At 39.7% G+C, this 23,390-nt stretch overlaps 1 protein-coding gene across 1 annotated transcript in view; it reads right to left on the reverse strand.

The window, feature by feature from the left end:
• Positions 1-23,390, reverse strand: part of LOC117353909 (beta-galactosidase-like) — a 164,131-nt gene that overhangs the window by 47,361 nt on the left and 93,380 nt on the right. The window contains 3 exon segments of the mRNA XM_033930432.1: positions 1,022-1,111; positions 6,698-6,772; positions 11,935-12,047. Of these exon segments, the coding sequence (XP_033786323.1) occupies positions 1,022-1,111; positions 6,698-6,772; positions 11,935-12,047 (278 nt within the window).

Consider the following 23,390-nt stretch of genomic DNA (forward strand, 5'->3'; position numbering starts at 1 on the left):
CTTTATATGTGAGGTTGCAAACCATTGGACCCCTGAGGAAGGCATGTTCGCCGAAACACAGACCGTGTAGGGTCCAATTGGATTTTTATCACAGTATTTTTTTTTCATTGTACTTTTTAAATTGAATTTTCATGGTTTTATGTCACTGATTAATAAATTATCTCCAGAACATCTGTATTCACAGTTTTTGTTTTCATCGGTGGCAGACGTACTCACAGGCTGCAGCAGGCCTTTACCTCTCTCCCATTCTGACCCTTCTGATTAACTTCCTGTTTTCAGAAGGGATGGGACAGGCCAGAGGGAAAGGCCTATAGTATCTGAATTCAATAAAGCTTGGAATTAGTACATTGGATCTCTAAGGGATAGTAGATGGCATAGTTAGGCAGACTAGATAGGCCTTATCGTATCTGCCTTCATTTTGTTGTGTGTCAAAAATTTAGATGTAATTTTTTTTTTATATAAAAAGTTTTGAATGAATACAAGGCTACACATCACAGGTCAGATAAGTTTTTTTTTGCACCAAAATGGCACAAGTGTAATGATACAAAATAAATTAATTATCACACACAGACGTGAAAGCAAACTGTAAAAATCCAAACTATAAAATGAACACAGTATAATGAGCGATATCTAATTTAGGAATGAGGAAAAAGACCTCAAATACCCCTGTGTTTAAACAGATGTTTTTAAAGACGCACTCAATGGGGTAAAGGTACTATCATTGCATTACAAATATTTGTGAGAATTTTGTTTGCTTTTTTAGTGCTCTAGTGCCCTTTTTTTCTTTGTCAATTACACCACTATCATACTATTACGAGTGTAATGATTACATGTGCAACAAGGACTGAACTCAAACAAAATATGCAGAAACCACCACAAGTCAAATGCAATTCTGACAAAATATTGCCAACATTGTTCTATGCAACATGCAGATTTACGTGGTTTAACCCTATCATATAGCTTCAAAGCCACCCACTACTTGGCTGGCACCAAGTGTTTTGAACACATTCTGAAGAGTAACCTGCTTGACTTGTTCGAACGTCAGGGGATAAATGCTTTTTATTGGTCCACCCTTACACAGTGTGCCAAGGAGCTCAGCCACAGTGTTCAGCTGTAAGACAAAGGAGAAAAAAAAAAAAGATCAGGTGTTATCCTTTCACAGCTTGGTAAAAAGCCCTAAATTTCCTTTGAGTCAGTTCATATTCACAGCGAACTAATCCCTACTAGAGCACCCTCTGTGCTTCTGACCCTCTACTCTGAATGCAAGGGATGCCATCGGGGTAAAGAAGAGATGGCAACACATCAAATAAAGTGATAAAAGGAAGAAAAAAGGTCTAGACTGGTAATGAACCTTAAAAAGCTGCATTATCTCCCTTTTCCCTCTACACACATGTATGCACTCTTGCATAATAGCTCTCTAGAGCAGTGGTTCCCAACCCTGTCCTGGAGGACCACTAGCCAGTTGGGTTTTTAGGACAACCCTAATGAATATGCATGAGAGAGATTTGCATATAATGGAAATGACAGGCAAGCAAATCTGCTCCATGCATATTAATTAGGGCTATCCTGAAAACCTGACTGGCTGGTGGTCCTCCAGGACAGGGTTGAGAACCACTACTCTAGAGCAGTGGTTTCCAATCCTGTCCTGGAGGACCACCAGGCCAATCGTGTTTTCAGGATAGCCCTAATGAATATGCATGGAGCAGATTTGCTTGCCTGTCACTTCCATTATATGCAAATCTCTCTTATGCAAATTCATTAGGACTAACCTGAAAACCCGATTGGCCTGGTGGCTCCAGGACAGGGTTGGGAACCACTGCTCTAGAGTATTTCTATTTTTAAGGAATATCAGGGCTGGTCCTGCCACTGGGCAGACTGAATATCTGTCTAGAATGACAACATCTGTGGGATATCAGTAGAGTAGCACAGAACCTTTCAGTAGAGGCTTGCACTCCTGACATGTCCCACCATCCTCATAGCATTTTCTGTTAGGGGGAGAGCGGAACACAACAGGGTTTAAACATCGGCCTCTACTGAAAGATCCTGTGTTGGCATTCAACACAATTGGAGCAGTCAAGAAGAGTTAGGGTAATAGTTGCAGTGGCAGAGAAAAGAGAAGAATGAGGGGAGGAAAGATGAGATGCTGGACCTATGGGATTAGGGAACAGAGGGGAAGATGCTGGCCAAAGGAAAAGAAGGGAAAAAAAGGAAATACTGGATGGGGGGAGGCAAGGGAGGGTAATGAAGTGGAATGGAGAAAAGATATGCTGGATTAGGGAGGGTTGGTGGGGGAGATGCTGGACTACATGGGTGTGTGTAGGGGTACATAGCTAAGTCTTAGCTATAACAAGTTTTCAAGTTTCAAGTTTTTATTAAAATTTGATTGAATCGCTTATCTAATTTCTAAGCGAGGTACAAATTAATATATAATTAAGAAAACAAAAACATAACTAAAAATAAAAACAAACACCAATAATAAAATAATTAAAAGAGTTTAAATAAAACATTTAAAAAATGGCGTACTCATGCTTGACAATTTAACAGACAAACATGAGACAGGAAGGAAGCTGGGTTGGAACTACAAGTTTTATAGGAAAAAAGGGAACACTGCTACTTGGTTTGGTTTGTTTTGGGGGTTTTTTTGAGGAAATTGAAAAATGAAAAGATTGAAAAAAATCATATGCTGTACACTTCTTTAAATAGGTGGCTCTTGAGTAGGCCTTTGAAACAAACAAGGTTATTCTCTTCCCTTAAGGAGGCTGGAAGGATATTCCAAAGGTGCGAGGCCACCACTGAAAAAATTTCATGCCTTTTTGTTCCTATTATTCGGAGGGAGGGGACCGTAAGCAATTTACGATCAAATGATCTGTGAATCTGGGATGCCTTGTATGGAACAAGATATTTGTCGATCAGATTAGCTGCTGTAGTGGCATAAATAATGTATATATTCAGAGCTAGTTCAGGTTAAGTATTTTAAAGCAACATTTTGAATTAAAAAATAAAGTGGCATCATCAAGTCCTGAGAGAATGATAGAGAATAGGAACCATAATGTCAAACAAGCAAACATTTGATTTGTTTAATAGCTCAACTGCAACATTTCCAAATCACAGGAAAATCAGTCAAGAAAATTCTGTCAGTCTTAAAAGTTATTCCCAGATAAGAGGTCTGTAGCACATTAATAAAATAAAAATCTATCTATCTATCTATCAATGCTCTTTGCAGACGATATTCTGCTGACTTTGACCAAGCCTTTACAATCTTTTATGGCAGTGCAGAGGATCCTAAGCACATTTGAAGGAATCTCTGAATTCTGGGTTAATATGCAAAAATCTTAGGCATTAATGTTGAGGACCTGGAAAACATTGCCTTCAGCAATCATTTCCTTACCGATAGACACAAGACTCAATTCATTACTTGGGGGGTACACTTAACTAGAGTGCCTGACCATCTCTATAATGTAAATTTTGTTGCTAAAATACAAGAACTATTTCAAGAGCTGGATAGATGGGATACTTTACATGTATCTTGGGAAGGCAGAATGCAAGCACTTAAAATGGTAATATTACCTAAGTTATTATATCTCTTTATGGCCCTGCCAATCACTCCCTACAAGCTTTTATCCACTCTTTGACAAGGAAAGCTATTGCTTTTATTTGGAAGCAAAAGCCCCCCATGGTGGTTAGACGGATGTTATATCAACTTAAAAACACTGGCGGAATGGGCGTTCCTAACTTTCGCCTTTATCATTCCACCACCCTCTTCCAAGGGATCTCTTACTGGTGGCAGAAAGTGAATAAACTGTGGATATCTTTATGCAACATTAGGCGGGAGCTCTGCCACTCTGGATGATATCCTGGCTCACCCTGGCTCTCACTGTCCAAACTACGACAAACACCCCTCTTAATAGATATATGAAATGCCTTCTGAAAGAATGGATATATCATAGATATAGGGTTTTCCTTCATAGGCAGCAGTGGAACCTCGGTTTGCGAGTAACCCGGTTTGCGAGTGTTTTGCAAGACGAGCAAAACACTCAGCAAACTTTTGACTCGCAAACCAAGCACTGCCCCGAAAAACGAGCACTTACAGCCCAGGAAGCGCCGCTTCGGGGGATTCCTCCCTCTTCTGTCTTCCGGCCAGCCTTCCACGTCGGGTGCCTTCCGCAGGTTGGAGGAACTCTGTCTGGGCTTGCGTGGCCGGGTGCCATCCCGCCTGCGCGTTGCGTGTAAAGCGCACAGCGTCAATCATCGGCGTTGCGCGTGTCGTGTGCGGTGTGCGGGTGGGGTGGCGCTCGGCTGCGTGGGCTCGGGTGGGGGATCTCCAGAATGCGGGGGGCATCCGACATGGAGGGCTGGCCGGCGGATGGAGGAGGCATTCCTCTGAAGGCACTGCGGGGTTCTCTGGCAGCTGGCGGACATTAGAGGCATCCCCTCCTCGAAGCGGCACTGTGGGGTTCTTCTTCGGATGACAGACGGAGGAGGCGGACGGAGGAGACGGCGCTGCAGCACCCGGCACCCGACAGGTACAGACCCCGGGTTCTGGAACGAATCGTCGGTTTTGCCACTATTTTCTATGGGGAACTTTGCTTTGATAAACAAGCATTTTGGATTACAAGCATGCTCCTGGAACGGATTATGCTCGTAATTCAAGGTACCACTGTACTTTCAATTTACTCCTATCCCATACGCTACAGGTTTTGTCCTGGGGGCTACTAATGACACGTATCAACAGTGGGCGGCTAATTCATTATGTATTCTGGACCAAATTTGGCAGGAGGGAAGCCTCAAATCCTTTTCAGACCTACAGGAAGAATTTGGAATATTACTACTAATCATTTATATAGCGCTGCAAAGGCATAAGCAGCACTGTATTTTTTTACATTTATAGATGGTTGGTCCCTGCTTGGAAGCACTTACAATTTAACTTGGACAGACAGACATGACATATAGGGTTGGGGATGCAGAATCCAAGGTGAGAGGAGTTAGGAGTTGAAAGAACTCTTGAAAAGGTGGGCTTTTAACTGGGCCTTGAAAACTGCCAGAGATGGAGCCCACTTTAGGGATTTGGGCAGCTTGTTCCAAGCATAAAGCGCAGCAAGGCAGAAGGAATAGAGTCTGGAGTTGGCAGTTGAAGAGAGAGGCACAGATAGGAGGGACTTACCAGCCGAGTAGAGCTCTCGGGAGAGATCATAGGGGGAGATAAGTGAAGAGAGATGGTGAGGGGCAGCTGAGTGAGTTCATTTGTAGGTCAGTAAGAGGAGTCTGAATTGTATTCAGAAATGGATGGGAATAATAGATCAATTTTTCAATATCAACAACTCAAAAAGATTTTATAGTGTACAAGGCCTGTAGAGAGCTGTGTCTAGAGGACCATCCCTTAGAAACAGCCCTTTTGACAGGCATGAGTAAGGGGGATGGGGAGAAGGAATATCATGCTTATGTTCTGCTCTTTTCATCCAATACAACCTCTGTATCCCCCATATGCCACCAGATAGGAAAAAAGCCTTAGGAAAACTTCCACAGAACAATGGAAGCAGGGATTTTGCAGCCTCTTAAACTCACTATTGCTACTCCATTACTGAAGAATGGATATAAGCTATTTATCAATAGTATTATACACCATAGAGCTATTTAAAATATACAACTCTGGGGATGGAAAGTGTTGGTGTAATTGTGGGCAATTGGATACTTTTACTCATATTTGGTGGGTCTGTCCACAATTACCTCTTTTTGAGATTACATAAGAACATAAGAAGTTGCCTCCGCTGAGGCAGACCAGAGGTCCATCTCGCCCAGCGGTCCGCTCCCGCGGCGGCCCACCAGGGCCACTGCCTAAGCAGTGGTCCCTGACTATTTCTATAACCTACCTCTACCTATAACCTAACCTACCTCTACTCCTATCCCTATAACCTACCTCTACTCCTATCTATACCCCTCAATCCCTTTGTCCTCTAGGAACCTGTCCAAACCTTCTTTGAAGCCCTGTAACGTGCTCCTGCTTACCATAGCTTTCGGAAGCGCGTTCCATGTATCCACCACCCTCTGGGTGAAAAAGAACTTCCTAGCGTTTGTTCTAAACCTGTCCCCTTTCTCCGAGTGCCCCCTTGTACTTGTGGTTCCCCATAATTTGAAAATCTGTCCCTGTCCCTGTACTTCAATACCGTATGCCAAGTTGGCTGAAAGCTGGTTTAATGAATTTTCCAGTAAAGGACATTTCTAAAGAGGTCTGCTGGTTAGCTATTCATATCTTTACTGCAAGGATCTTAATAGCTAAAGGCTGGAAGACACCTCATGGATAATGTGGATAAAGTGGATAATATATGTTTAATGTCTCAATTAGCTGCTCAGAGTGGCCATCTGGGATGTGTATATTCAATGGAGAGAGCAAAGCAATTATGGTGGTTATGAACCGAATGAGAATATTATATAAAATGTATGGTAACTTGGGAGGGGTTTTGTGGGGGAATATTTTTGTAAGGTTCTTAGTTCTTTTGCTTTGTATTATTCAACTGCCTGTTTTTGCAGTTACTGTATTTCTATTTTAAAAAAAACAAAAACCACAAAAACTTAAAAAAACAAACAACAAACTCCTTTAAATAAAGCTTTAAAAAGACTCAGATTGTGAAAAATGCTGTTGGGAACTTATTTTTAGGTACGCAGGACAGAAGATACCTCACACGTTCAAAGAGGCTTTTACCTTCACCAAAGCAATCTGTCCATAGGCATACTTGGGGGTTGATGGGGGAATGGGACCTTCGGGTATCTTCTTAAACTGCAAGAGACAAAAAACAGTAAAAAAAATTAGGGAAAGCTGCAAGTTAAATATGTGCGTATTAACCACTTTAAATTCCACCTTTCCTAACCAATAGCAAGACAGTAGAAAAGGAAATTTAAGACTCAGAAATGCTGAGGACTGCTATGTGGAGAATGATGAGAAAAATGCAGAAAAGCTACACAAATATTTTTATGTGTTCACTGAAGAAAATTCCAAAGAAGGACTACAGTTAGTTGACAAAGATATTTAGGAATGGAATAAATACCACATCATTCACTGATAAAAGTGCTTATGAATGTCTTGAAAAACTGAAAGTGGTCACAGCTGTGGGACTGGATAAGCTGTTCAGAGAGGTTCTGGTAGGTCCTCTTATACATTTAATAAAACCTTTGAGATTGGAGAGTTTCCAAGGATTGGAGGGGGGCAGATGTGGCTCCTCTTCACAAAAGTAGTTAACAGAGAAGAGGTGGGAAACTACAGAGCTGTAAGTTTTACCTTGGTGGTTAGAAAAGTAATGAGATGCTACTGAAGGTTAAGAGAATTTTCTAGAATTCCACTGGATTGCAAGATCCAAAGCAACATGGTGATTTTACAAAAGGAAAGTCATACCAAATGAATCTGATAGATTTGACTGGGTAATTAGAGAAATAGATCAAGGACATGCATTTGAGGTTATCTGGAGTTCAGCAAAGCCTTTGCTATAGTTCCTCATAGAAGGCTCATGAATAAATGGAATAGCCTGAAGATGAGTCCCCAAGGTAGTGAACTGGATTAAACAGCTTCTAGAGACCTCAAATTCGGAATTGAAAGAATCTACAATACTTATTGTGACTTTTGCCTTGAAAATGGATGAGGACTTGGTCCTTTGTGTTTTCTTTAAACATGTGTTGATAATGTATGACAAATTCAGGGTATACCCAGATCCAGATGTTTCAAGATACATGTCAGCCTAGCATTGCTAGCAGCTAACGTTTTCAGTTGGCCTAAGAATGTCAGCAGAGGCCTATGGGATATTATATCAATCTGACTGGAATGTTGATGCAGATAGACCCTAATTACTACTGCACAGAATTCACATTCATTAAGCATCCAGCCAGGTTGAATTGTTTATCAATTAGATAGACTACTTGAATGGAACAAAGAAGGCAGAGACTAATCCCATCTACCATTCCTTATCAATTAAACTAACCATTGTTACAAACAGTTTACAAATTATAAACAGAAAGATACTGGGAAATACAATAGTTTCTATTTATTCAAATCTATAAAAGCCTCTTCTCTGCAACACCTCTCTCTCTCTGGAACATCAACCCCCCCACCCCTCTCTCTACCTCTCTTTCTTTGTCCTCACAGCACATATTCAGGAAGCTGTCTTTTCTATCTCATTCACAAGAGCACAGAAACAGTCTCTGTATCCACTCTGTATTTGTAAAGCTTATTTCGATTTCTTTCTGTACATTTGTAATCCAGTAAAGCTTATGTATCTTTCTAAAGATTGCTTTTCTGTAATGTTACATAATATATTCTTTATGCAATCAGTTCTGGCTGTCATTGTCCGTAATTTTACTTCCTACTGAATTTTCAATGAGGGTACTGAACCCGGGGCCTGATTGATTGTAAGGCCGCCACAATATATCATTTGGGCTTATTTGCTTCAACATTACCCCTCCAAAACCTTACATTTTGGGGGCTAAACCTTACAATACACAGATAATTTTTTGTTATTAAGAGCTAGTATTCTTCAGTGAGGGGCATTGTTTTTCCCAAAATGGGAAACTATGCAACTAGAGGACATATGACAAAGCTACAAAGTAAAACCTTAGGAACAACAGAAAAATGATATCACAGGAGGGGCAGTGGATACTTGGAATGCCTTTCCTAGTGTAGGCAGTGGAGACAAAAAAAGGTAAAGGAATTCAAAATGGTGTGGGATAAATATAGGAGGATCCCTGTACAGGTGTAAAGGTGTGGGATAAATATAGCAGGATCCCTGTACAGGTGTAAAGGTGTGGAATAAATATAGCAGGATCCCTGTACAGGTGTGGGATAAATATAGCAGGATCCCTGTATAGGTGTAAAGGTGTGGGATAAATATAGCAGGATCCCTGTATAGGTGTAAAGGTGTGGGATAAATATAGCAGGATCCCTGAACAGGTTTAAAGGTGTGGGATAAATATAGCAGGATCCCTGTACAGGTGTAAAGGTATGGGATAAATATAGCAGGATCCCTGTATAGGTGTAAAGGTGTGGGATAAATATAACAGGATCCCTGTATAGGTGTAAAGGTGTGGGATAAATATAGCAGGATCCCAGACTCTAATACACCTAACTCAGACCCGGGTATAATTAAACCAGACCCAGGATCCAGAATAAACCTTAGCTGGAAACAATTCTCAACAATTGACTGGAAAACCTTTAATACCTACTATAATAAATACAACCACTCCTTCTGCAAATTAGACACATGCCCACCAAACACATGAAAGCAGCCCCGAGCCACTTCAAAGCAAACATGATGACATGGGTTAACTCCCTACTAGCCACAGGAATCTTCCCACCAAAGCAAGGTCATATCATGATTACCCCCATCTTAAAAAACGCAAAAGAATCGCCAAACACCCCTTCCAACTACAGACCGATAGCAAGCATCCCCCTATTCACCAAAATAGCAGAAGGGGTAGTAAAGGTAGAACTCTCCACATACCTAGAAAAATTCAACATCCTAAGCGACTATCAATCTGGCTTTCGCACGGAACACAGCACCGAAACCATCTTAGCCACCCTTCTTGACCATCTCCACACACTCTTTAGTCAGGGCTCTAGTGCATTGATTATACAACTAGACCTAAGCAGTGCCTTCGACCTGGTCGACCACACCATTCTCCTTGAATGTCTGTCACACATTGGTATCTCTGATCAGGTCCTCAATTGGTTTCAGGGGTTCCTAAAAAACAGATCCTACAAAGTACACCAGAACAACGCTTTCTCATACAGCTGGGAAAACACCTGCGGTGTACCGCAGGGCTCCCCTCTATCCCCCACCCTGTTCAATATCTACCTAGCCTCCCTAGGTAACCTTCTACACACCCTCAAGATCAAATTTTTCATCTATGCTGATGATATCACATTAGCTATCCCTTTTACCAGCCTCACTCCTGAAACACTCAATTACATTACAAACATACTCAACCAGATTGAGCTCTGGATGCTAGCATTCAGGCTGAAACTAAATTCCGACAAAACAAAATTTTTTCTGGCCTCCCCCAACGACAAAATCAAGGACACCACAATCCTACTGAAAGGAAGGCCTTTCCCCCTTGAAAACACAGTAAAAATCCTGGGTGTTACGCTGGACAGACATTTATCCTTAGAAACTCACACCGACCTCAGCGTCAGGAAATACTTTGCGGTACTCTGGAAACTCCGCACTATCAAAAAATACTTCAATGACTCCTCGTTCTGCCTTCTAGTGCAATCCTCCATTCTCAGCATTCTAGACTACTGTAATATTATTTACCTGAACTCCACAAAGAAAACTACCAGAAGACTAAAAATGATCCAAAACACCGCCATTCGCCTCATCTACGGCCTAAAGAAATGGGAACATATCACCCCTTTCTACCACCAACTTCACTGGCTACCTTTCGAATCCAGAGTGCTCTTCAAATTCGCATGCTTCTGCTACAAATCGGTAAATGGTCTCTCGCCAAGATACATCAATCCCCTCTTTAACCTTTACTGCACCAACAGGAAATCCCGCAGAATTCAACTGTTCGCCTACCCCTCGCTAAAGCTCTGTCATCTTAAAAGATTCCTAGACAAAACCTTCGCCTTCCAAGCAGCCAAGATGAACCCATGGATCGCCCAAATGATTCTTGAGGCTCCCACTTACCTCGACTTCAGAAAAACACTCAAAACTTATCTATTCAACACACAAGCCCCTTAACGCCCCCTCCCCGGAATCACCCGGCCACACGTTCGACCCTTCTCCCCCCTTTATTGATCGCTGACTTCCGCCTCCTTCCTCATCAGCCAAGCTCGGCTAAAGTTGTTGTAAATCCAATAAATTCTGGTAAATCAGCCCGTTCGGCCCTATTGACCGCTTTCCCCCTTCTCTCCTTCCCTCTTCCGCTTCTTCAGCCATGTTCGGCGGAAGGTGTTGTAAATCCAATACATTGTTTGTAAATCGGCATGTCAATGCGGATCCTAATGTAATTGTTGTGAACCGCCTAGAACTCGATGGGTATGGCGGTATATAAGAATAAAATTATTATTATTATTATTATTAAAAGTGTGGAATAAATATAGCAGGATCCCTGTATAGGTGTAAAGGTGTGGGATAAATATAGAGGATCCCTGTATAGATTAAGGGTGATGAAAATGATGTGGTATTTGTTTTAAATGTTTGTTTAAATGTTATGAACGCTTTTATTGTAAGTTGCCTAGGTTTTTTAGGCGTATAATAAATAAAATACTGTAGCTAAAGGACAGAATCAAAAGCAAAACTTAAGAGCAGTGTAGTGAGGGTGAGAGGCGTCCGGGGGGGTGTGCATCCTTTCCCCACCCCATACCTCTTAACTTCCCTAGCACAAGCAGCATCACTAACTTGCTGCCTGTGTTGGCGTTAGCTCTCCCTCTGACATCACTTCTTAGGCTCTGGACCCGGAAAGGACATCAGCGGGAGAGCGGACGCAGGCAGTGAGTCGATGATGCTGCCCATGCCAGGGGAAGTTAATTATTATTTGTCCTGCGCACCTTTGGGGTGCGCTGGTGTTGCATTTGCTGTGTTTGCATCAATAAAAATTGTTTGAACCTAAAAAGAGGTACAGGGTAGGGAAAAGGTGAGCATGTGTGGCAGGTGGGTGGGGTGGGAAGGAGCGGGGAGGGAGGGCTGAGAAGAGGAGGGCTACTAGCGCCCTCACCAAGAAGGCGCTTAGGGCAGTATGCCCCCCCCCCCATTACTATGCCACTGCTTAGAAATAGCTCACACTTAAAAAAAAAAAAAAAAAGAAGGGGTAGAGAGGTGTGTAACCTGCACCCAATTTTAGAGTCTTTGAGCTAGCCAAACCTGTTCCCAAGCCTTGAAAGAAAATCTCAAGGCTACATACCGAGAAGCAACATGGTAGATGCACACTGAAGATGGGTGTGTGGAAGCTCACCTTTCCGATGACATCTCGGATGGCAAAATATTTTTCTGTCAGGTCTCCCGCTTCACTCAGTGGGGCATTAAAGTCATAGCTGGTAGGCTGCGGAGCATATGGCATGTTTGCCCCTAGAAGTCAAACACAGGGTTGTTCATAAAGCTGAAGATGCTATAAAGAGGAAGGGGCTTCAAAAAACCCAAAAAATGTATATTACCAATACCGTGAAAGACTCAAATAAAATAATTGGTAAAAAAAAAAAAAATAAAACCTTTGATTCCCAACAAAAGAATAGCACCTGCAATTTAAATCTAACCTTGTGATTTTCAACAACCAGATAAGGGGATTTCAGTACGGGCTCAATTATCCCTATGAATGGCCAAAAGCCCTGAGCAGGTATTCATAGGTGACTAACACCTGACCAAAGGTCTAAATAAACCCTGCCCCGTACATCATCATTTCCCTTATTTCAAAACATTGTCTGGTGCCAATGAAAAAAATATATAAAGTGCAGGTGTGCATCCAAAGTAGGAAGGAAAGGGGAATATAGGATGTGCTTGAAGTCCCCAAAAATTCAATCGCAAAAAAATCATTCGTAAATGGTGAAAGTCACAATGAAATATCAAACTGCTAAGATACAAATCAACTTAGCTGAATCTTCTCAAGTTCATGTTGCCGCTGTGTCTCCACATAAGGGCCAATGTAAACAAGTACTGAAATTACAGGAATACAAAACACACTGGAAAGATTACAGGATATCCTTCTGCCTAATCCAACAAACATTCAACTCTTTGTTTGCTCTCAACTTTCCACCATTAGCTATTTTGGAGCCAGAATTTTCCTCCTATTTTTTTGGCTTTCAGCTCAACTGGAAACACTCTCTCATACTGGAAGTCTTTGCTTACAGGTCCCCAATTTATTACCCCATCCCAATTACCTAATCCAGCCATTCAAGCAAAAGTTCTTAAAACAGGAGTCCCTCAGGTCACCATGCCTGAATGTGACTTACCTTGAGAGCTAAGCCCTAATAAATAAAAATAAGTTTGCTTTTCTCCAGATTTAAATATGGGGCCTTTTATGCTTATCTAAATAGCAATATCTGCTGCATGGATACATAGAACTGACTAGGGCCTAGAGAATGGCACGGTGACAAAATTCATCACCGTTCCCGTCCCCGCGGATAACCGCGGGAAACCATCTTCATGTCATTCTTTAAGGAGAGAGGGAAGAATCAGAGTATAATTGGGCACAACCACTGACCCGCAAGCTTTGCTTTGAAGAATGCTGGTGTAGAAGGACTGAGGTTGAAAGAGACACTAGAAAATGACATGGGATTATTTCCCGCGGTTATCCGCGGGGACGGGAACGGTGATGAATTTTGTCACCGTGTCATTCTCTACTAGGGCCATCCACAGATTTTTCAGAAGCATTATCTGGATAGCTGAATGTTTATTTTGTTTGATTCAATTCCCTCTACCATATAGTGCAAGCCCCCTCCTCCAATTTGATCTACTTTATCACTGCAATATAATTTGTACCCCATTAAAACGGTGGGGGGGAGGGGGGGACAGGAGGAGGGGGAAAGAGATGAATTATGGTCAGCTCCAATGTTAAGCTGGGTGTGCTTCATAAATACAAAGGATCACAAAGGATCTTAAAAAAAAAAAAAGTTTCTGCACTTTTTTTTTTAACACTATTTATTAAATATCTCAAAAGCAAATTACATCACTTTTCCACATAATCAACCTGGTTTTGCAATACATTTTTCCCAGCGTCCTACTACTTAATGCCATCAGATAAAAATGTTTTTGGTTGAGCATGAAAATATGAAAAGTGCAGAAACGTTTTAAAGAATCTGCAGAGTCTGAAGCTCTTTTAATGTTCTGAATTGAGGAAGCAATTTCCCACCCAATTAGTAAATCCCTTGGCAGGGGGGGGAAGACAACTGTGGTAAACAAAGTAATAGATAGAGCAGAAGAACCCTCAGAGTATCATCCCTGCTCCAGGTCCAATTCAACTGCCTCTTATTTTAATTTTTTTTTTCACACTTTGGATCTTAAAAGCACAAGTGAGGTATCTTTCTGCTCAACTGACACCCAGTTTTCCCAACTGATTTAGGAGCTGCCTCAGTAACCAGTTCAGAAACTGCATGGTCCACCTATCACCTGCTAGAGACAAACACGTTGAGGGGCACAATCAAAAAGAACGTCTAAGTCCGTTTTCGTCCATGTCGCAAGTCGCTAAAAGTAAAAAACAGCTTAGGACACATTTTCGAAAAATACGTCCAAATTTTTTTTCGTTTCGAAAATCGTCAAAGTATACGTCCTGCCGATCTGATCGTCCAAGTTGCTAAATTGTCCATCCTTAAACCACATTTTCATCCAACTCAAAAACACCTAGAACAAGCCCTGTTGGACGTGGGAGGGATCTGCAAAGTGATGGACTGAGCACCCAGACATGGCACCTAAATACTGGGGTACCTTACAGGGCACTGCTGTGAACTTCACAAAAAGGGTGCCATGGCTTCTAACCACAGCTCCCTTATAGGTCATGGTGAGCCACCCAAACCACGTTTAGAATCCCCTAGACCCACTTATCTATCACCCCAAGAGCCCTTATGGCTGTAGGAGCATAAGAACATAAGCAATGCCTCCGCTGGGTCAGACCTGGGGTCCATCGTGCCCAGCAGGCCGCTCACGCGGCGGCCCAACAGGTCCAAGACCTGTGCAGTAATCCTCTATCTATCCCCTTCTATCCCCTTTTTCAGCAGGAAATTGTCCAATCCTTTCTTAAACCCATTTATATGCCAGTAAAAAAGGGTTTTGCGGGGTGTATAGGGTAGTGCACATGTTTCAGTATCAATGCAGTGATTACAGGGGCTTATGAGCATGGGGCCTCCTCTTCATGGGTCCCTAACCCACCCACAAGATGGCTTAAGCCGCCTCTGTGCAGGACGACTAGGCTTTCCTATGCCAGGCTGCCAGGTGATGATGGTCTGGAGGCTGAATTGTAAAGGTGTGATTACGATTATTATGGGGTTGGGGGGTCAGTGATCACTGGGGTAATGGGGGGGTCTAATTATGTGTTTGCAGTGCTTATCTGGTGACTTTAGGTGGGTTTTTGTGACTTAGACCATATTTTAAATGGTCTAAGTCACAACATCCAAGTTCCGTCGATCCTGTGCTGTATAACTTACATGTTGTATGACTAAGTCTAAGCCGGCCCACGTCCCGCCCAACTCCCGCCCTTGACACTCCTTCTGAAAAGCCCCGTTTAGCTTTGGTTGTTCAGCAGCACTATGAAGGCCTAGGTCGTTTAGAAATACGTCCAAAACCCGTTTTTATTATCGACACTTGGACATATTTTGACAATGTTCATCCAAGTGCCAACTTAGGCCGGTTTTTGGATGTTTTTCTCTTTCGATTATAAGCCCCTTAGCATCTAAGGCTGTAGAGTACTTTTTTTTTTAAATTAGATTTAAACATTTTATCAAGCATTTAAAGCATCTTGTACAGAAAAGATTTAATTTAGGTACATAACTCAGGAAAAATTAATACAAATATAACCTTAAGAATAAACAATCTCAAGTCCTCAAATGTGGATCCAAGGATACAAAGAGCGAATAGAGAAAATTAGACTAACGTCTAAATAAAGGAAAAACTAAATATCTGATTGCTGGGTTTAGGAGTCAAAATTATTCATTTAAATCATTATTCCCTCCCCTTCCAGACGTCTCAAAGAAAGAAAGCTAGTTAAGTGAATAGAATAAAAAAATACATATTTTACAGATTTATATTTAAGTTTAAGTTTCAAGTTTAATAATAATTTGATTAATCGCTTAATCTAAATTCTAAGCGATGTACATGTTAATAAAATTACAAAGTAAGGGGGATAATACAATAAATAAATTAAAAAAAACTAAGACTAACAAGACTATTGACAAATTTGACAAAACTAGGAACATAAGGGAGGAGATGGGTAAGAATTACAATTTGTATACAAGTTAAAGAACCAAATAAGGGGGATACATAAGGAAAGGGAAGTTAAAAAAAAATTACTTCAATAAAATTGTAGAAAGAAAAATAAAATTAGTTCAAAGATTAAATGATTAGTTTACAAAGGCATCTTTAAAGAGAAAACTCTTCAGTTTACCTTTGAATTTTTCTATATTGGGTTCTTCCCTTAAATGGCTAGGGAGAGAATTCCAAGTTTGGGGGGCCGTAACTGAAAAGATCAACTGTCGTCTAGTATTAATAATTTTAAGGGAAGGAAACGTTAGCAAATGCTGTTCAGCGGATCTTAATGTTCTATTAGAGGTGTAAGGAATTAATAACTTGTAGATGAAAGCCGGAGTTTTAGAAAGAAGAGATTTAAATGTAAGCAGACATATGTTACCCGATGGGCAACTGGAAGCCAGTGGGCTTTCTTAAGAAGGGGTGTTACATGATCGAACTTCTTAGCTTTGCAAGAATACCTAAGGAAAAAAAAAATACCACCAATCAAAGTTACTCCTGATTTCATAATAAGAAATTGCCATCTCCGTTTCCGAGTTTCTCTAGACACTGTACAGCAGTGTTCTTCAACCGCCGGTCCATGGACCGGTGCCGGTCTGCACAACTTTTCTGCCGGTCCACAGGTCAAATGGAGAAAAGATTCTGTGGTCCTCTTTGCTGCAATAGAATGACTTACTGCACTGCCAAATGTATCATTTCCAATAAAAAATGTTTACTCTGTAAAAAAAAAAAAAAAGTGCGGATCGGGATGTTAGTTCCTGTTAAAGCTGGAGTCTAGCATAATGTGTCCCTTTTCCATCCTGTCCAGCATCTGTCTTCTATGTCCCTGTCTGTCCTCTCCCAGTGTTCATTACCTGCTTTTCCAGCATCCTTGTCCTCCCCTCTGTGTCCAGCATTGTACCCCGGTATCCCCGTCCCTATGTTCCCTCCAGGCCTTGGAAAGAGGAAGGGAATATTGTACGTACTATTAATTATTTCTAGTAGAGCGCCACCAGACATATTAATTATTTCTAGTAGAGCGCATTCCCTTCTCCCTCTTTCCAAGAGGTATGTCGGCCACTTTAACTTTCGCTTTCTCGGCACAGGGCGGCACCGCCGTAGAACCGAAACTCCGCAGCCATCTCTCAGTGAGGCCCTGACCAGACCAGGCTCCAGCGACAGACAGCACAAGATATTGAGGCACGTGCAGACCAGAGAGAGGAGCTGGCAGGCCGGCCACCCATCCGATAAGCGGGACGAGGAGTGGGAAATCACTTTCGCCAAGGAGGGAGGGATGGAGGCTGGGTTAGCTCTACTCCTGCTTAAACCCTCTTCAAACGGCTTCCCCTGCTGTTTGTAACTTGTGACGAGAAAGGGGGGTAGGGGGCTCTCATCGCCAAAACTGCCATATCCTGGCATGCAAGATGCTCTTGGGGAGGGGAAATTAGTGTTGTGGTGGGAGAGGGTGCGAGCTGCCCTTTTGCAAACCAAGAGTACCTACACGAGGCACAAGACCCTGGTCATCTTTTTTTTGTCATTTCTGTTCGGCGTTTCTCCAGGAAACGATGTCAAAGAAACACAAGCCCTATAAGGGACCTTAATGCCCAGACTTTGAAACCTCTCAGACGTTTGTGCATGAGTTCGTTCCTAGCACCTACAAAATAAAACATAAGCATTGCCATACTGGGGACCGTGTCTTGTTTCCTTTAGTAGCCGACCCAGGTCACGAGTACCTGGCAAAATCCCAAAGAATAAAAAACATTTTATGCTGCTTATGCTGGGAATAAGCAGTGGACTTCTCCACATCCATGTTAACAATGGCTTCATCTCTTTGTCATACCCTCTGTAGTCCTCTTCTCCACCTCTTCATCCTGTTTGTAACTCCTCAACGGGAACAGCATATATTGATTTACCCTTTTTGTCCTGCGTGGCTGTCATAGCCCACCGATCAAGCCCCGATCACTTAGCGACCCCTTTGTGACCTGGACCCGATTCACTAACGGTAGAGGAAATGCTTTTATTTTTTTTTATTTAGTGATTTTACATCTGCCCTAATTGTCTGTCCTAACTGTCTGTTCAGGAAGCAATGCATTTGTTTCTTTTCCTCTGGGGTTGTACTGCTTGCAGAGTCTTGCATCTTAGGGTTTGTTTGTGAATATTAGTACTTTTAGTTTTTGGTCCTGCATTTGCATGGGGTTATTTGTTTTCTGGTAGGAATAAATGTTGAAATGCATACAGTGTGCTTTGTGTAGTTTAGTTTTGTGGTTAACTTTTATGTGTTGTTAATACGATTATATTGTATGTGTGTATATATGAAAAATGGATAAAAAGCTAGAACTTTGCAGCGCACGAAGATGGCTGGGTAGAGGATTAGCTCTGTTGTGACAGGCAAATTTTATTAAGATTTTGGCAGTTAAAATTAAAGAAAAGTGAAGGAAAAGAGAGAATTGAAGTAAGAAATGGCTTCGGGTAAAACTAGTAAAAGTAATCCGGTGAATTCAGGAGCAGGAAGTAAAAAAAGAACAAAAATTGATTCGGTATCCCCGACAGCGGTCCCTTTGCCTCAGGAAGAAATTGATAACAGTGATTTGATGAATGAACTTCAGAAAATTAAAGAAATAGTAAGTGATAACGCTAAAAATATAAAAGATGTGAAGAAGGAAATAGAGAGTCTGACAAATAGAATGCAGGCAGTTGACTTCAAAATTGAGCAGTTAGAAAAGCATGCTGAGAAATCTGAGGCAGAGATGCTGGTGTGTAAAAAAGATCACAGAGAAATAGAGGCGTTGAAAAAGGATTTTGAAGACTTATCAAATCGTGAAAGAAGGAATAATTTGCGTCTGATTGGGATACCTGAGGGGATTGAGCAGAATGATCCTATTCAATTTGTGACTAATTTTATCCCAAAGATCTTGCCATTTAAAAGTTCTTTTCCTTTGGAGATAGAAAGAGCACATCGGATACCGATGAAAAGATCAAATAGTCAGAAGGGTCCCCGTCCAATAATCTTTAAGCTGCTAAGACATCAGCAGGTGGTAGAGATTATAAAGCTGGCTAAAACAAACAAGGATCTTAAATGCCAGGATTCTAAGATCTTTATAGTACCTGACTTTGCAAAAGCTACAGCCTACAGAAGAAAACAGCTTTTGGATTTAAGACCTAAACTGAGAGCAATGGGAGCAAGATATGGATTGATATACCCTGCTATTATGAGGGTAACTTATGAGAATAAAACTTATAATTTTGAAGAAGCAGGCAAATTACAGGAATTTCTAGATCAATATAATTTGCCTATGGTTTCATGAAATTATTTAGAAAATGTAATAAATAATATACTTAGATTATTTTTGGTTTATATTTTTGAGTGAAAATTGAAAGATATTTTATAAAGAAGGAAAAAGTGGAAAAAAAATAGAAAAGGAGAAAATATTTTCTAGAAAATTGTTGCAGTTAGGTTTAAGGGGGATCAACATTTCAAACAAGATTTAAAGAAAAGAAATGAAAAATTTTAAAGAGACAATAAGAAAAGAAGAAAAGAAGATTTTGACAAGGTAAGAAGAGGGATGGAGCATATAGGAAGTGAAGAAAATATGAGGAACAATTATAAGATTTGGATGGTTTCTTAATGTGAATTTATAATTTGCATTTGAGCATGACTGAGATAATATGAGGACACATAAATGCTGCATTGGAGAAATGTGGGAACTTAGAATATAATAAGATGAAAAATACAAAAGACTATTGATGTAAAGAGAAGAAGATGTGAAGATGGACTGATGGAAATGACTTGAGCATTATTTAGATTTACAATTTGCATCTGAAATTGACTGAGATATAAGGATGATGTTGCAAAAATACTTTATTGGAGAAAGATGAAATAGCAATCTGCAAGAAGATGGAATAAGAGACTGAAACAGCAGGATGAAGATGTACAAGTGTTACAGTTGTGCAGAATGGAGAATAGACTGTAATAGATTGAAGATGCAATGAAAATTAATGAGAGTTTTAAAAAATATGAGGTCTGCTTGGTTGAAATGTTTGATCCTTCTTTTGATGTAAGGTTAAAAAAAAAAAAAAAAAAATGAATATTATAGGATGGAGTGATGTATGTTCCATTGAAGTTGTGAGAAACTTAGGTTAAAAAAAAAATAAAATAAAATAAAATAATAATATTAATCTTGGGGGGGTATATATTGTAAGAAATGGTTTCCGAAATATTGGGTATATACTTTTATAAATATATTAGAGGTATAGGATGGAAGAATGTTTGGAAATTTGAATGAGAGGGGAAGTATATAATAAAGAATTATAGTAAATATAGGTATTTAGGGTATTGAAGAATGGATTGACTGCAGGATAATTTAGTGTTGGTTGTTTGAAAGATTAGAGAAAGAAAAATGAGTATGTTATTGCCTTTGGGGAGTTTATTTTTGCTCAGTAATATGTGCGTTTCGAAGTTTGCATTTGTGTTAGGGGAGGGGAGGGTGGGGGATGGGAATAGGGGGGATGGGGAAAGAGGGGAGGGAGGGAGACTCATATATTGGTTTAAGGAAAAAGAAAAAATGTATATTTTATGTTTGAGTGGATTATATATGTATTTTATATTTTATTTGTAAAATGGGTTTTAAAATTTTTTCTTTGAATGTAAATGGCCTTAATCACCCTATAAAAAGGAAAAAGGTATTGGAATATATTAAACAACAAAATATAGATATATGTTTCTTGCAAGAGACACATTTGTCTGGAACAGAGTCTATGAAGCTGACAGATAAGTGGATAAAACAATGTTTATTTGCACCAGCGGTAAAAAAGAAGGCAGGAGTAGCAATATTGATTAATAAAAAATGTTCAGCAACATTTAATATGGTAAAGGCAGATCCTCAAGGAAGGTGGGTACTTGTTGACATGAGCATGGGCAGTAATACAATGGCGTTACTAAATATATATGCACCTAATTCGAATCAAAGTGAATTCTTTAAATCTCTACAACAATTAGTTTTACCACTGGCTACTACTAATTTAGTGGTGGCTGGGGATTTCAATGCTGTTATAGATCCAATAATGGATAAAAAGCCTAGTAGAATTATGAAATCAATGGGATTAGAAAATTTGATACAAGCATGTAATTTGAAAGATATATGGCGTATTCTTCATTTTAATGATCGGGAATTTACATTTTGTTCACATGTTCATCAATCGTTTTCAAGAATTGATTATATATTTGTTTCAGATCAGATTGTACAGCAAGTTGTAAAAGCTGACATAGAACCAATAGTAATATCTGATCATGGTGGTGTGTGGATAGAAGTTAACTTATTAGATCAAGATAATTCCAAACCTGTATGGAGGTTTGATAATACTTTGCTTGCTGATTCTAAATTTTGCACTGAATTTCAGATAAAAATGAATGAATATTTCAGACTTAATGACCTAGAGGAAATGTCGATTGGAATATTATGGGATGCTTTCAAAGCAACTATGAGAGGACAAATTATATCATATTCTGCGTATAAAAAGAAACAGATAAGAAAGCAATTTGCAAATTTGGAAAAAGAAATTAAAAATTTGGAATTAAAATTGGTTAATAAATGGGAACAAGAGACATTTCAATTATTGTTAAAAAAAAAATGTGAATATAATGAAATTTCCTCTGGATTAGTAAGGAAAGATATTTTTGCTCAGCAAACGATGTATTATGGTAGTGCAAATAAGGCTGGAAGATTATTGGCAAATTATTTAAAAGCAAAGAAAAGAAAGGAGAAAATAAGCATAATTAAGGATGAATTAGGACATTCTCATTCTCAAATTGGAAATATATTAAAACAATTTTTAAAATATTATAAGTCACTGTATTCTTCTGAGTCTTATTTAGATAAAGAGAAAGATGGGTTGGATTTTTTGAGTTTAGTTAAAGGACCTAAGGTTCCTGATCATATAAAAGGAAGTTTAGATAAACCTATATCATTAAAAGAGTTACAAATGGCATTGAAATCCCTTAGAGTTGGGACCGCTCCAGGTGGAGATGGATTTACAGTGGAGTTTTATAAAGAATTTCAAATTTCCCTTTTACCATATTTATTAAAACTATATCAGGACCAACTGAATAAAGGTTGTATATCAGGCACTATGGCAGAATCTTTAACTATTGTTTTGCCAAAGCCAAATAAAGATCCAACATTGGTGTCAAATTACAGGCCTATATCTTTAATAAATGTAGATGGTAAAATATTAGCTAAGATTTTAGCATTAAGATTGGCTAAAGCTCTTCCGCATATAATAGGAATAAATCAAACTGGATTTGTTGCTCAAAGACACTCTTCAAATAATACTAGACTGGCATTTCAGATGTATTATTTAACAAGACAAATTAATGATCCGGCTTTTTCAGTATCACTAGATGCTGAGAAGGCTTTTGATCGTGTAGAATGGAATTTCATGTATCAAGCTATGGAATGGTTTGGTATTGGATCCGGATTTATACAAATGATTCAAGCACTGTATAGCTCCCCAACTGCTCGTTTATACATAAATAATAATTTTTCAGATGCTTTTAAATTGCAGAGGGGAGTTAGACAGGGTTGTCCATTATCTCCTTTGCTCTTTGATATAGTTCTTGAACCCTTGTTGTTAGCTATTCAACAGGCAAAGGACATAGAGGGTATTCCATGTGCTGGAGTGGAATATAAAGTATCCGCTTATGCAGATGATATATTGCTTCATTTGAGGAATCCGGAAACAACAATTCCATGTCTACTGGAGATAATAGATACATTTGGAAAATTCTCAGGATACAAAATAAATTGGAATAAATCAGAAATTTTACCTTTAAATGTGCATTGTACAAAAGGTATACTTGATTCTTTCCCTTTTATTTGGAAAGAGGATGGTATAAAATACTTAGGTATTTGGTTGAATAAAACACTTGAAGAGACAATGAGAATAAACGAAAAATTTTTATTACAAAAAGTAACAGAGTTATGTGAGCAATGGAATCCTTTACATTTGTCATGGTGGGGAAGAGTTCAAACTGTTAAAATGATGATTTTGCCTGTAGTTTGCTATCAATTGGGAATGATGCCAGTGTTTTTTCAGGGGTCTTTTTATAAAAAATTAAATAGTATTCTGGTTAAATTTATTTGGCTGGGTAAAATTGCAAGAGTGGCTCTAGTGTCTTTGCAAAGACCAATTGAGGAGGGTGGGGTAAATTTTCCCAATTTTTATAGGTATCATCAGGCCTATATCATGCGCCAAGGTATGTATTGGGTCCTCCCAGAGCTTTTGGAACAATTACCAGAGTGGTTAAGGGTGGAGAGATCACTTATTTTTCCACTTAGGCTTGATCTTCTGCTTGGTATAAAAGTGCCTAGAATACGTAAAGACAATAGAGTATTAATGGATACTTGGAAAACATTAAGATTTGTAGATAAATTAACTAGTGATTCTATTTTAAAATCGAAACAGCAGACTATTTGGGTAAACTCC

The sequence above is a fragment of the Geotrypetes seraphini genome, chromosome 2 (genome assembly GCF_902459505.1).
Source record: "Geotrypetes seraphini chromosome 2, aGeoSer1.1, whole genome shotgun sequence".
NCBI lineage: Eukaryota > Metazoa > Chordata > Amphibia > Gymnophiona > Dermophiidae > Geotrypetes > Geotrypetes seraphini.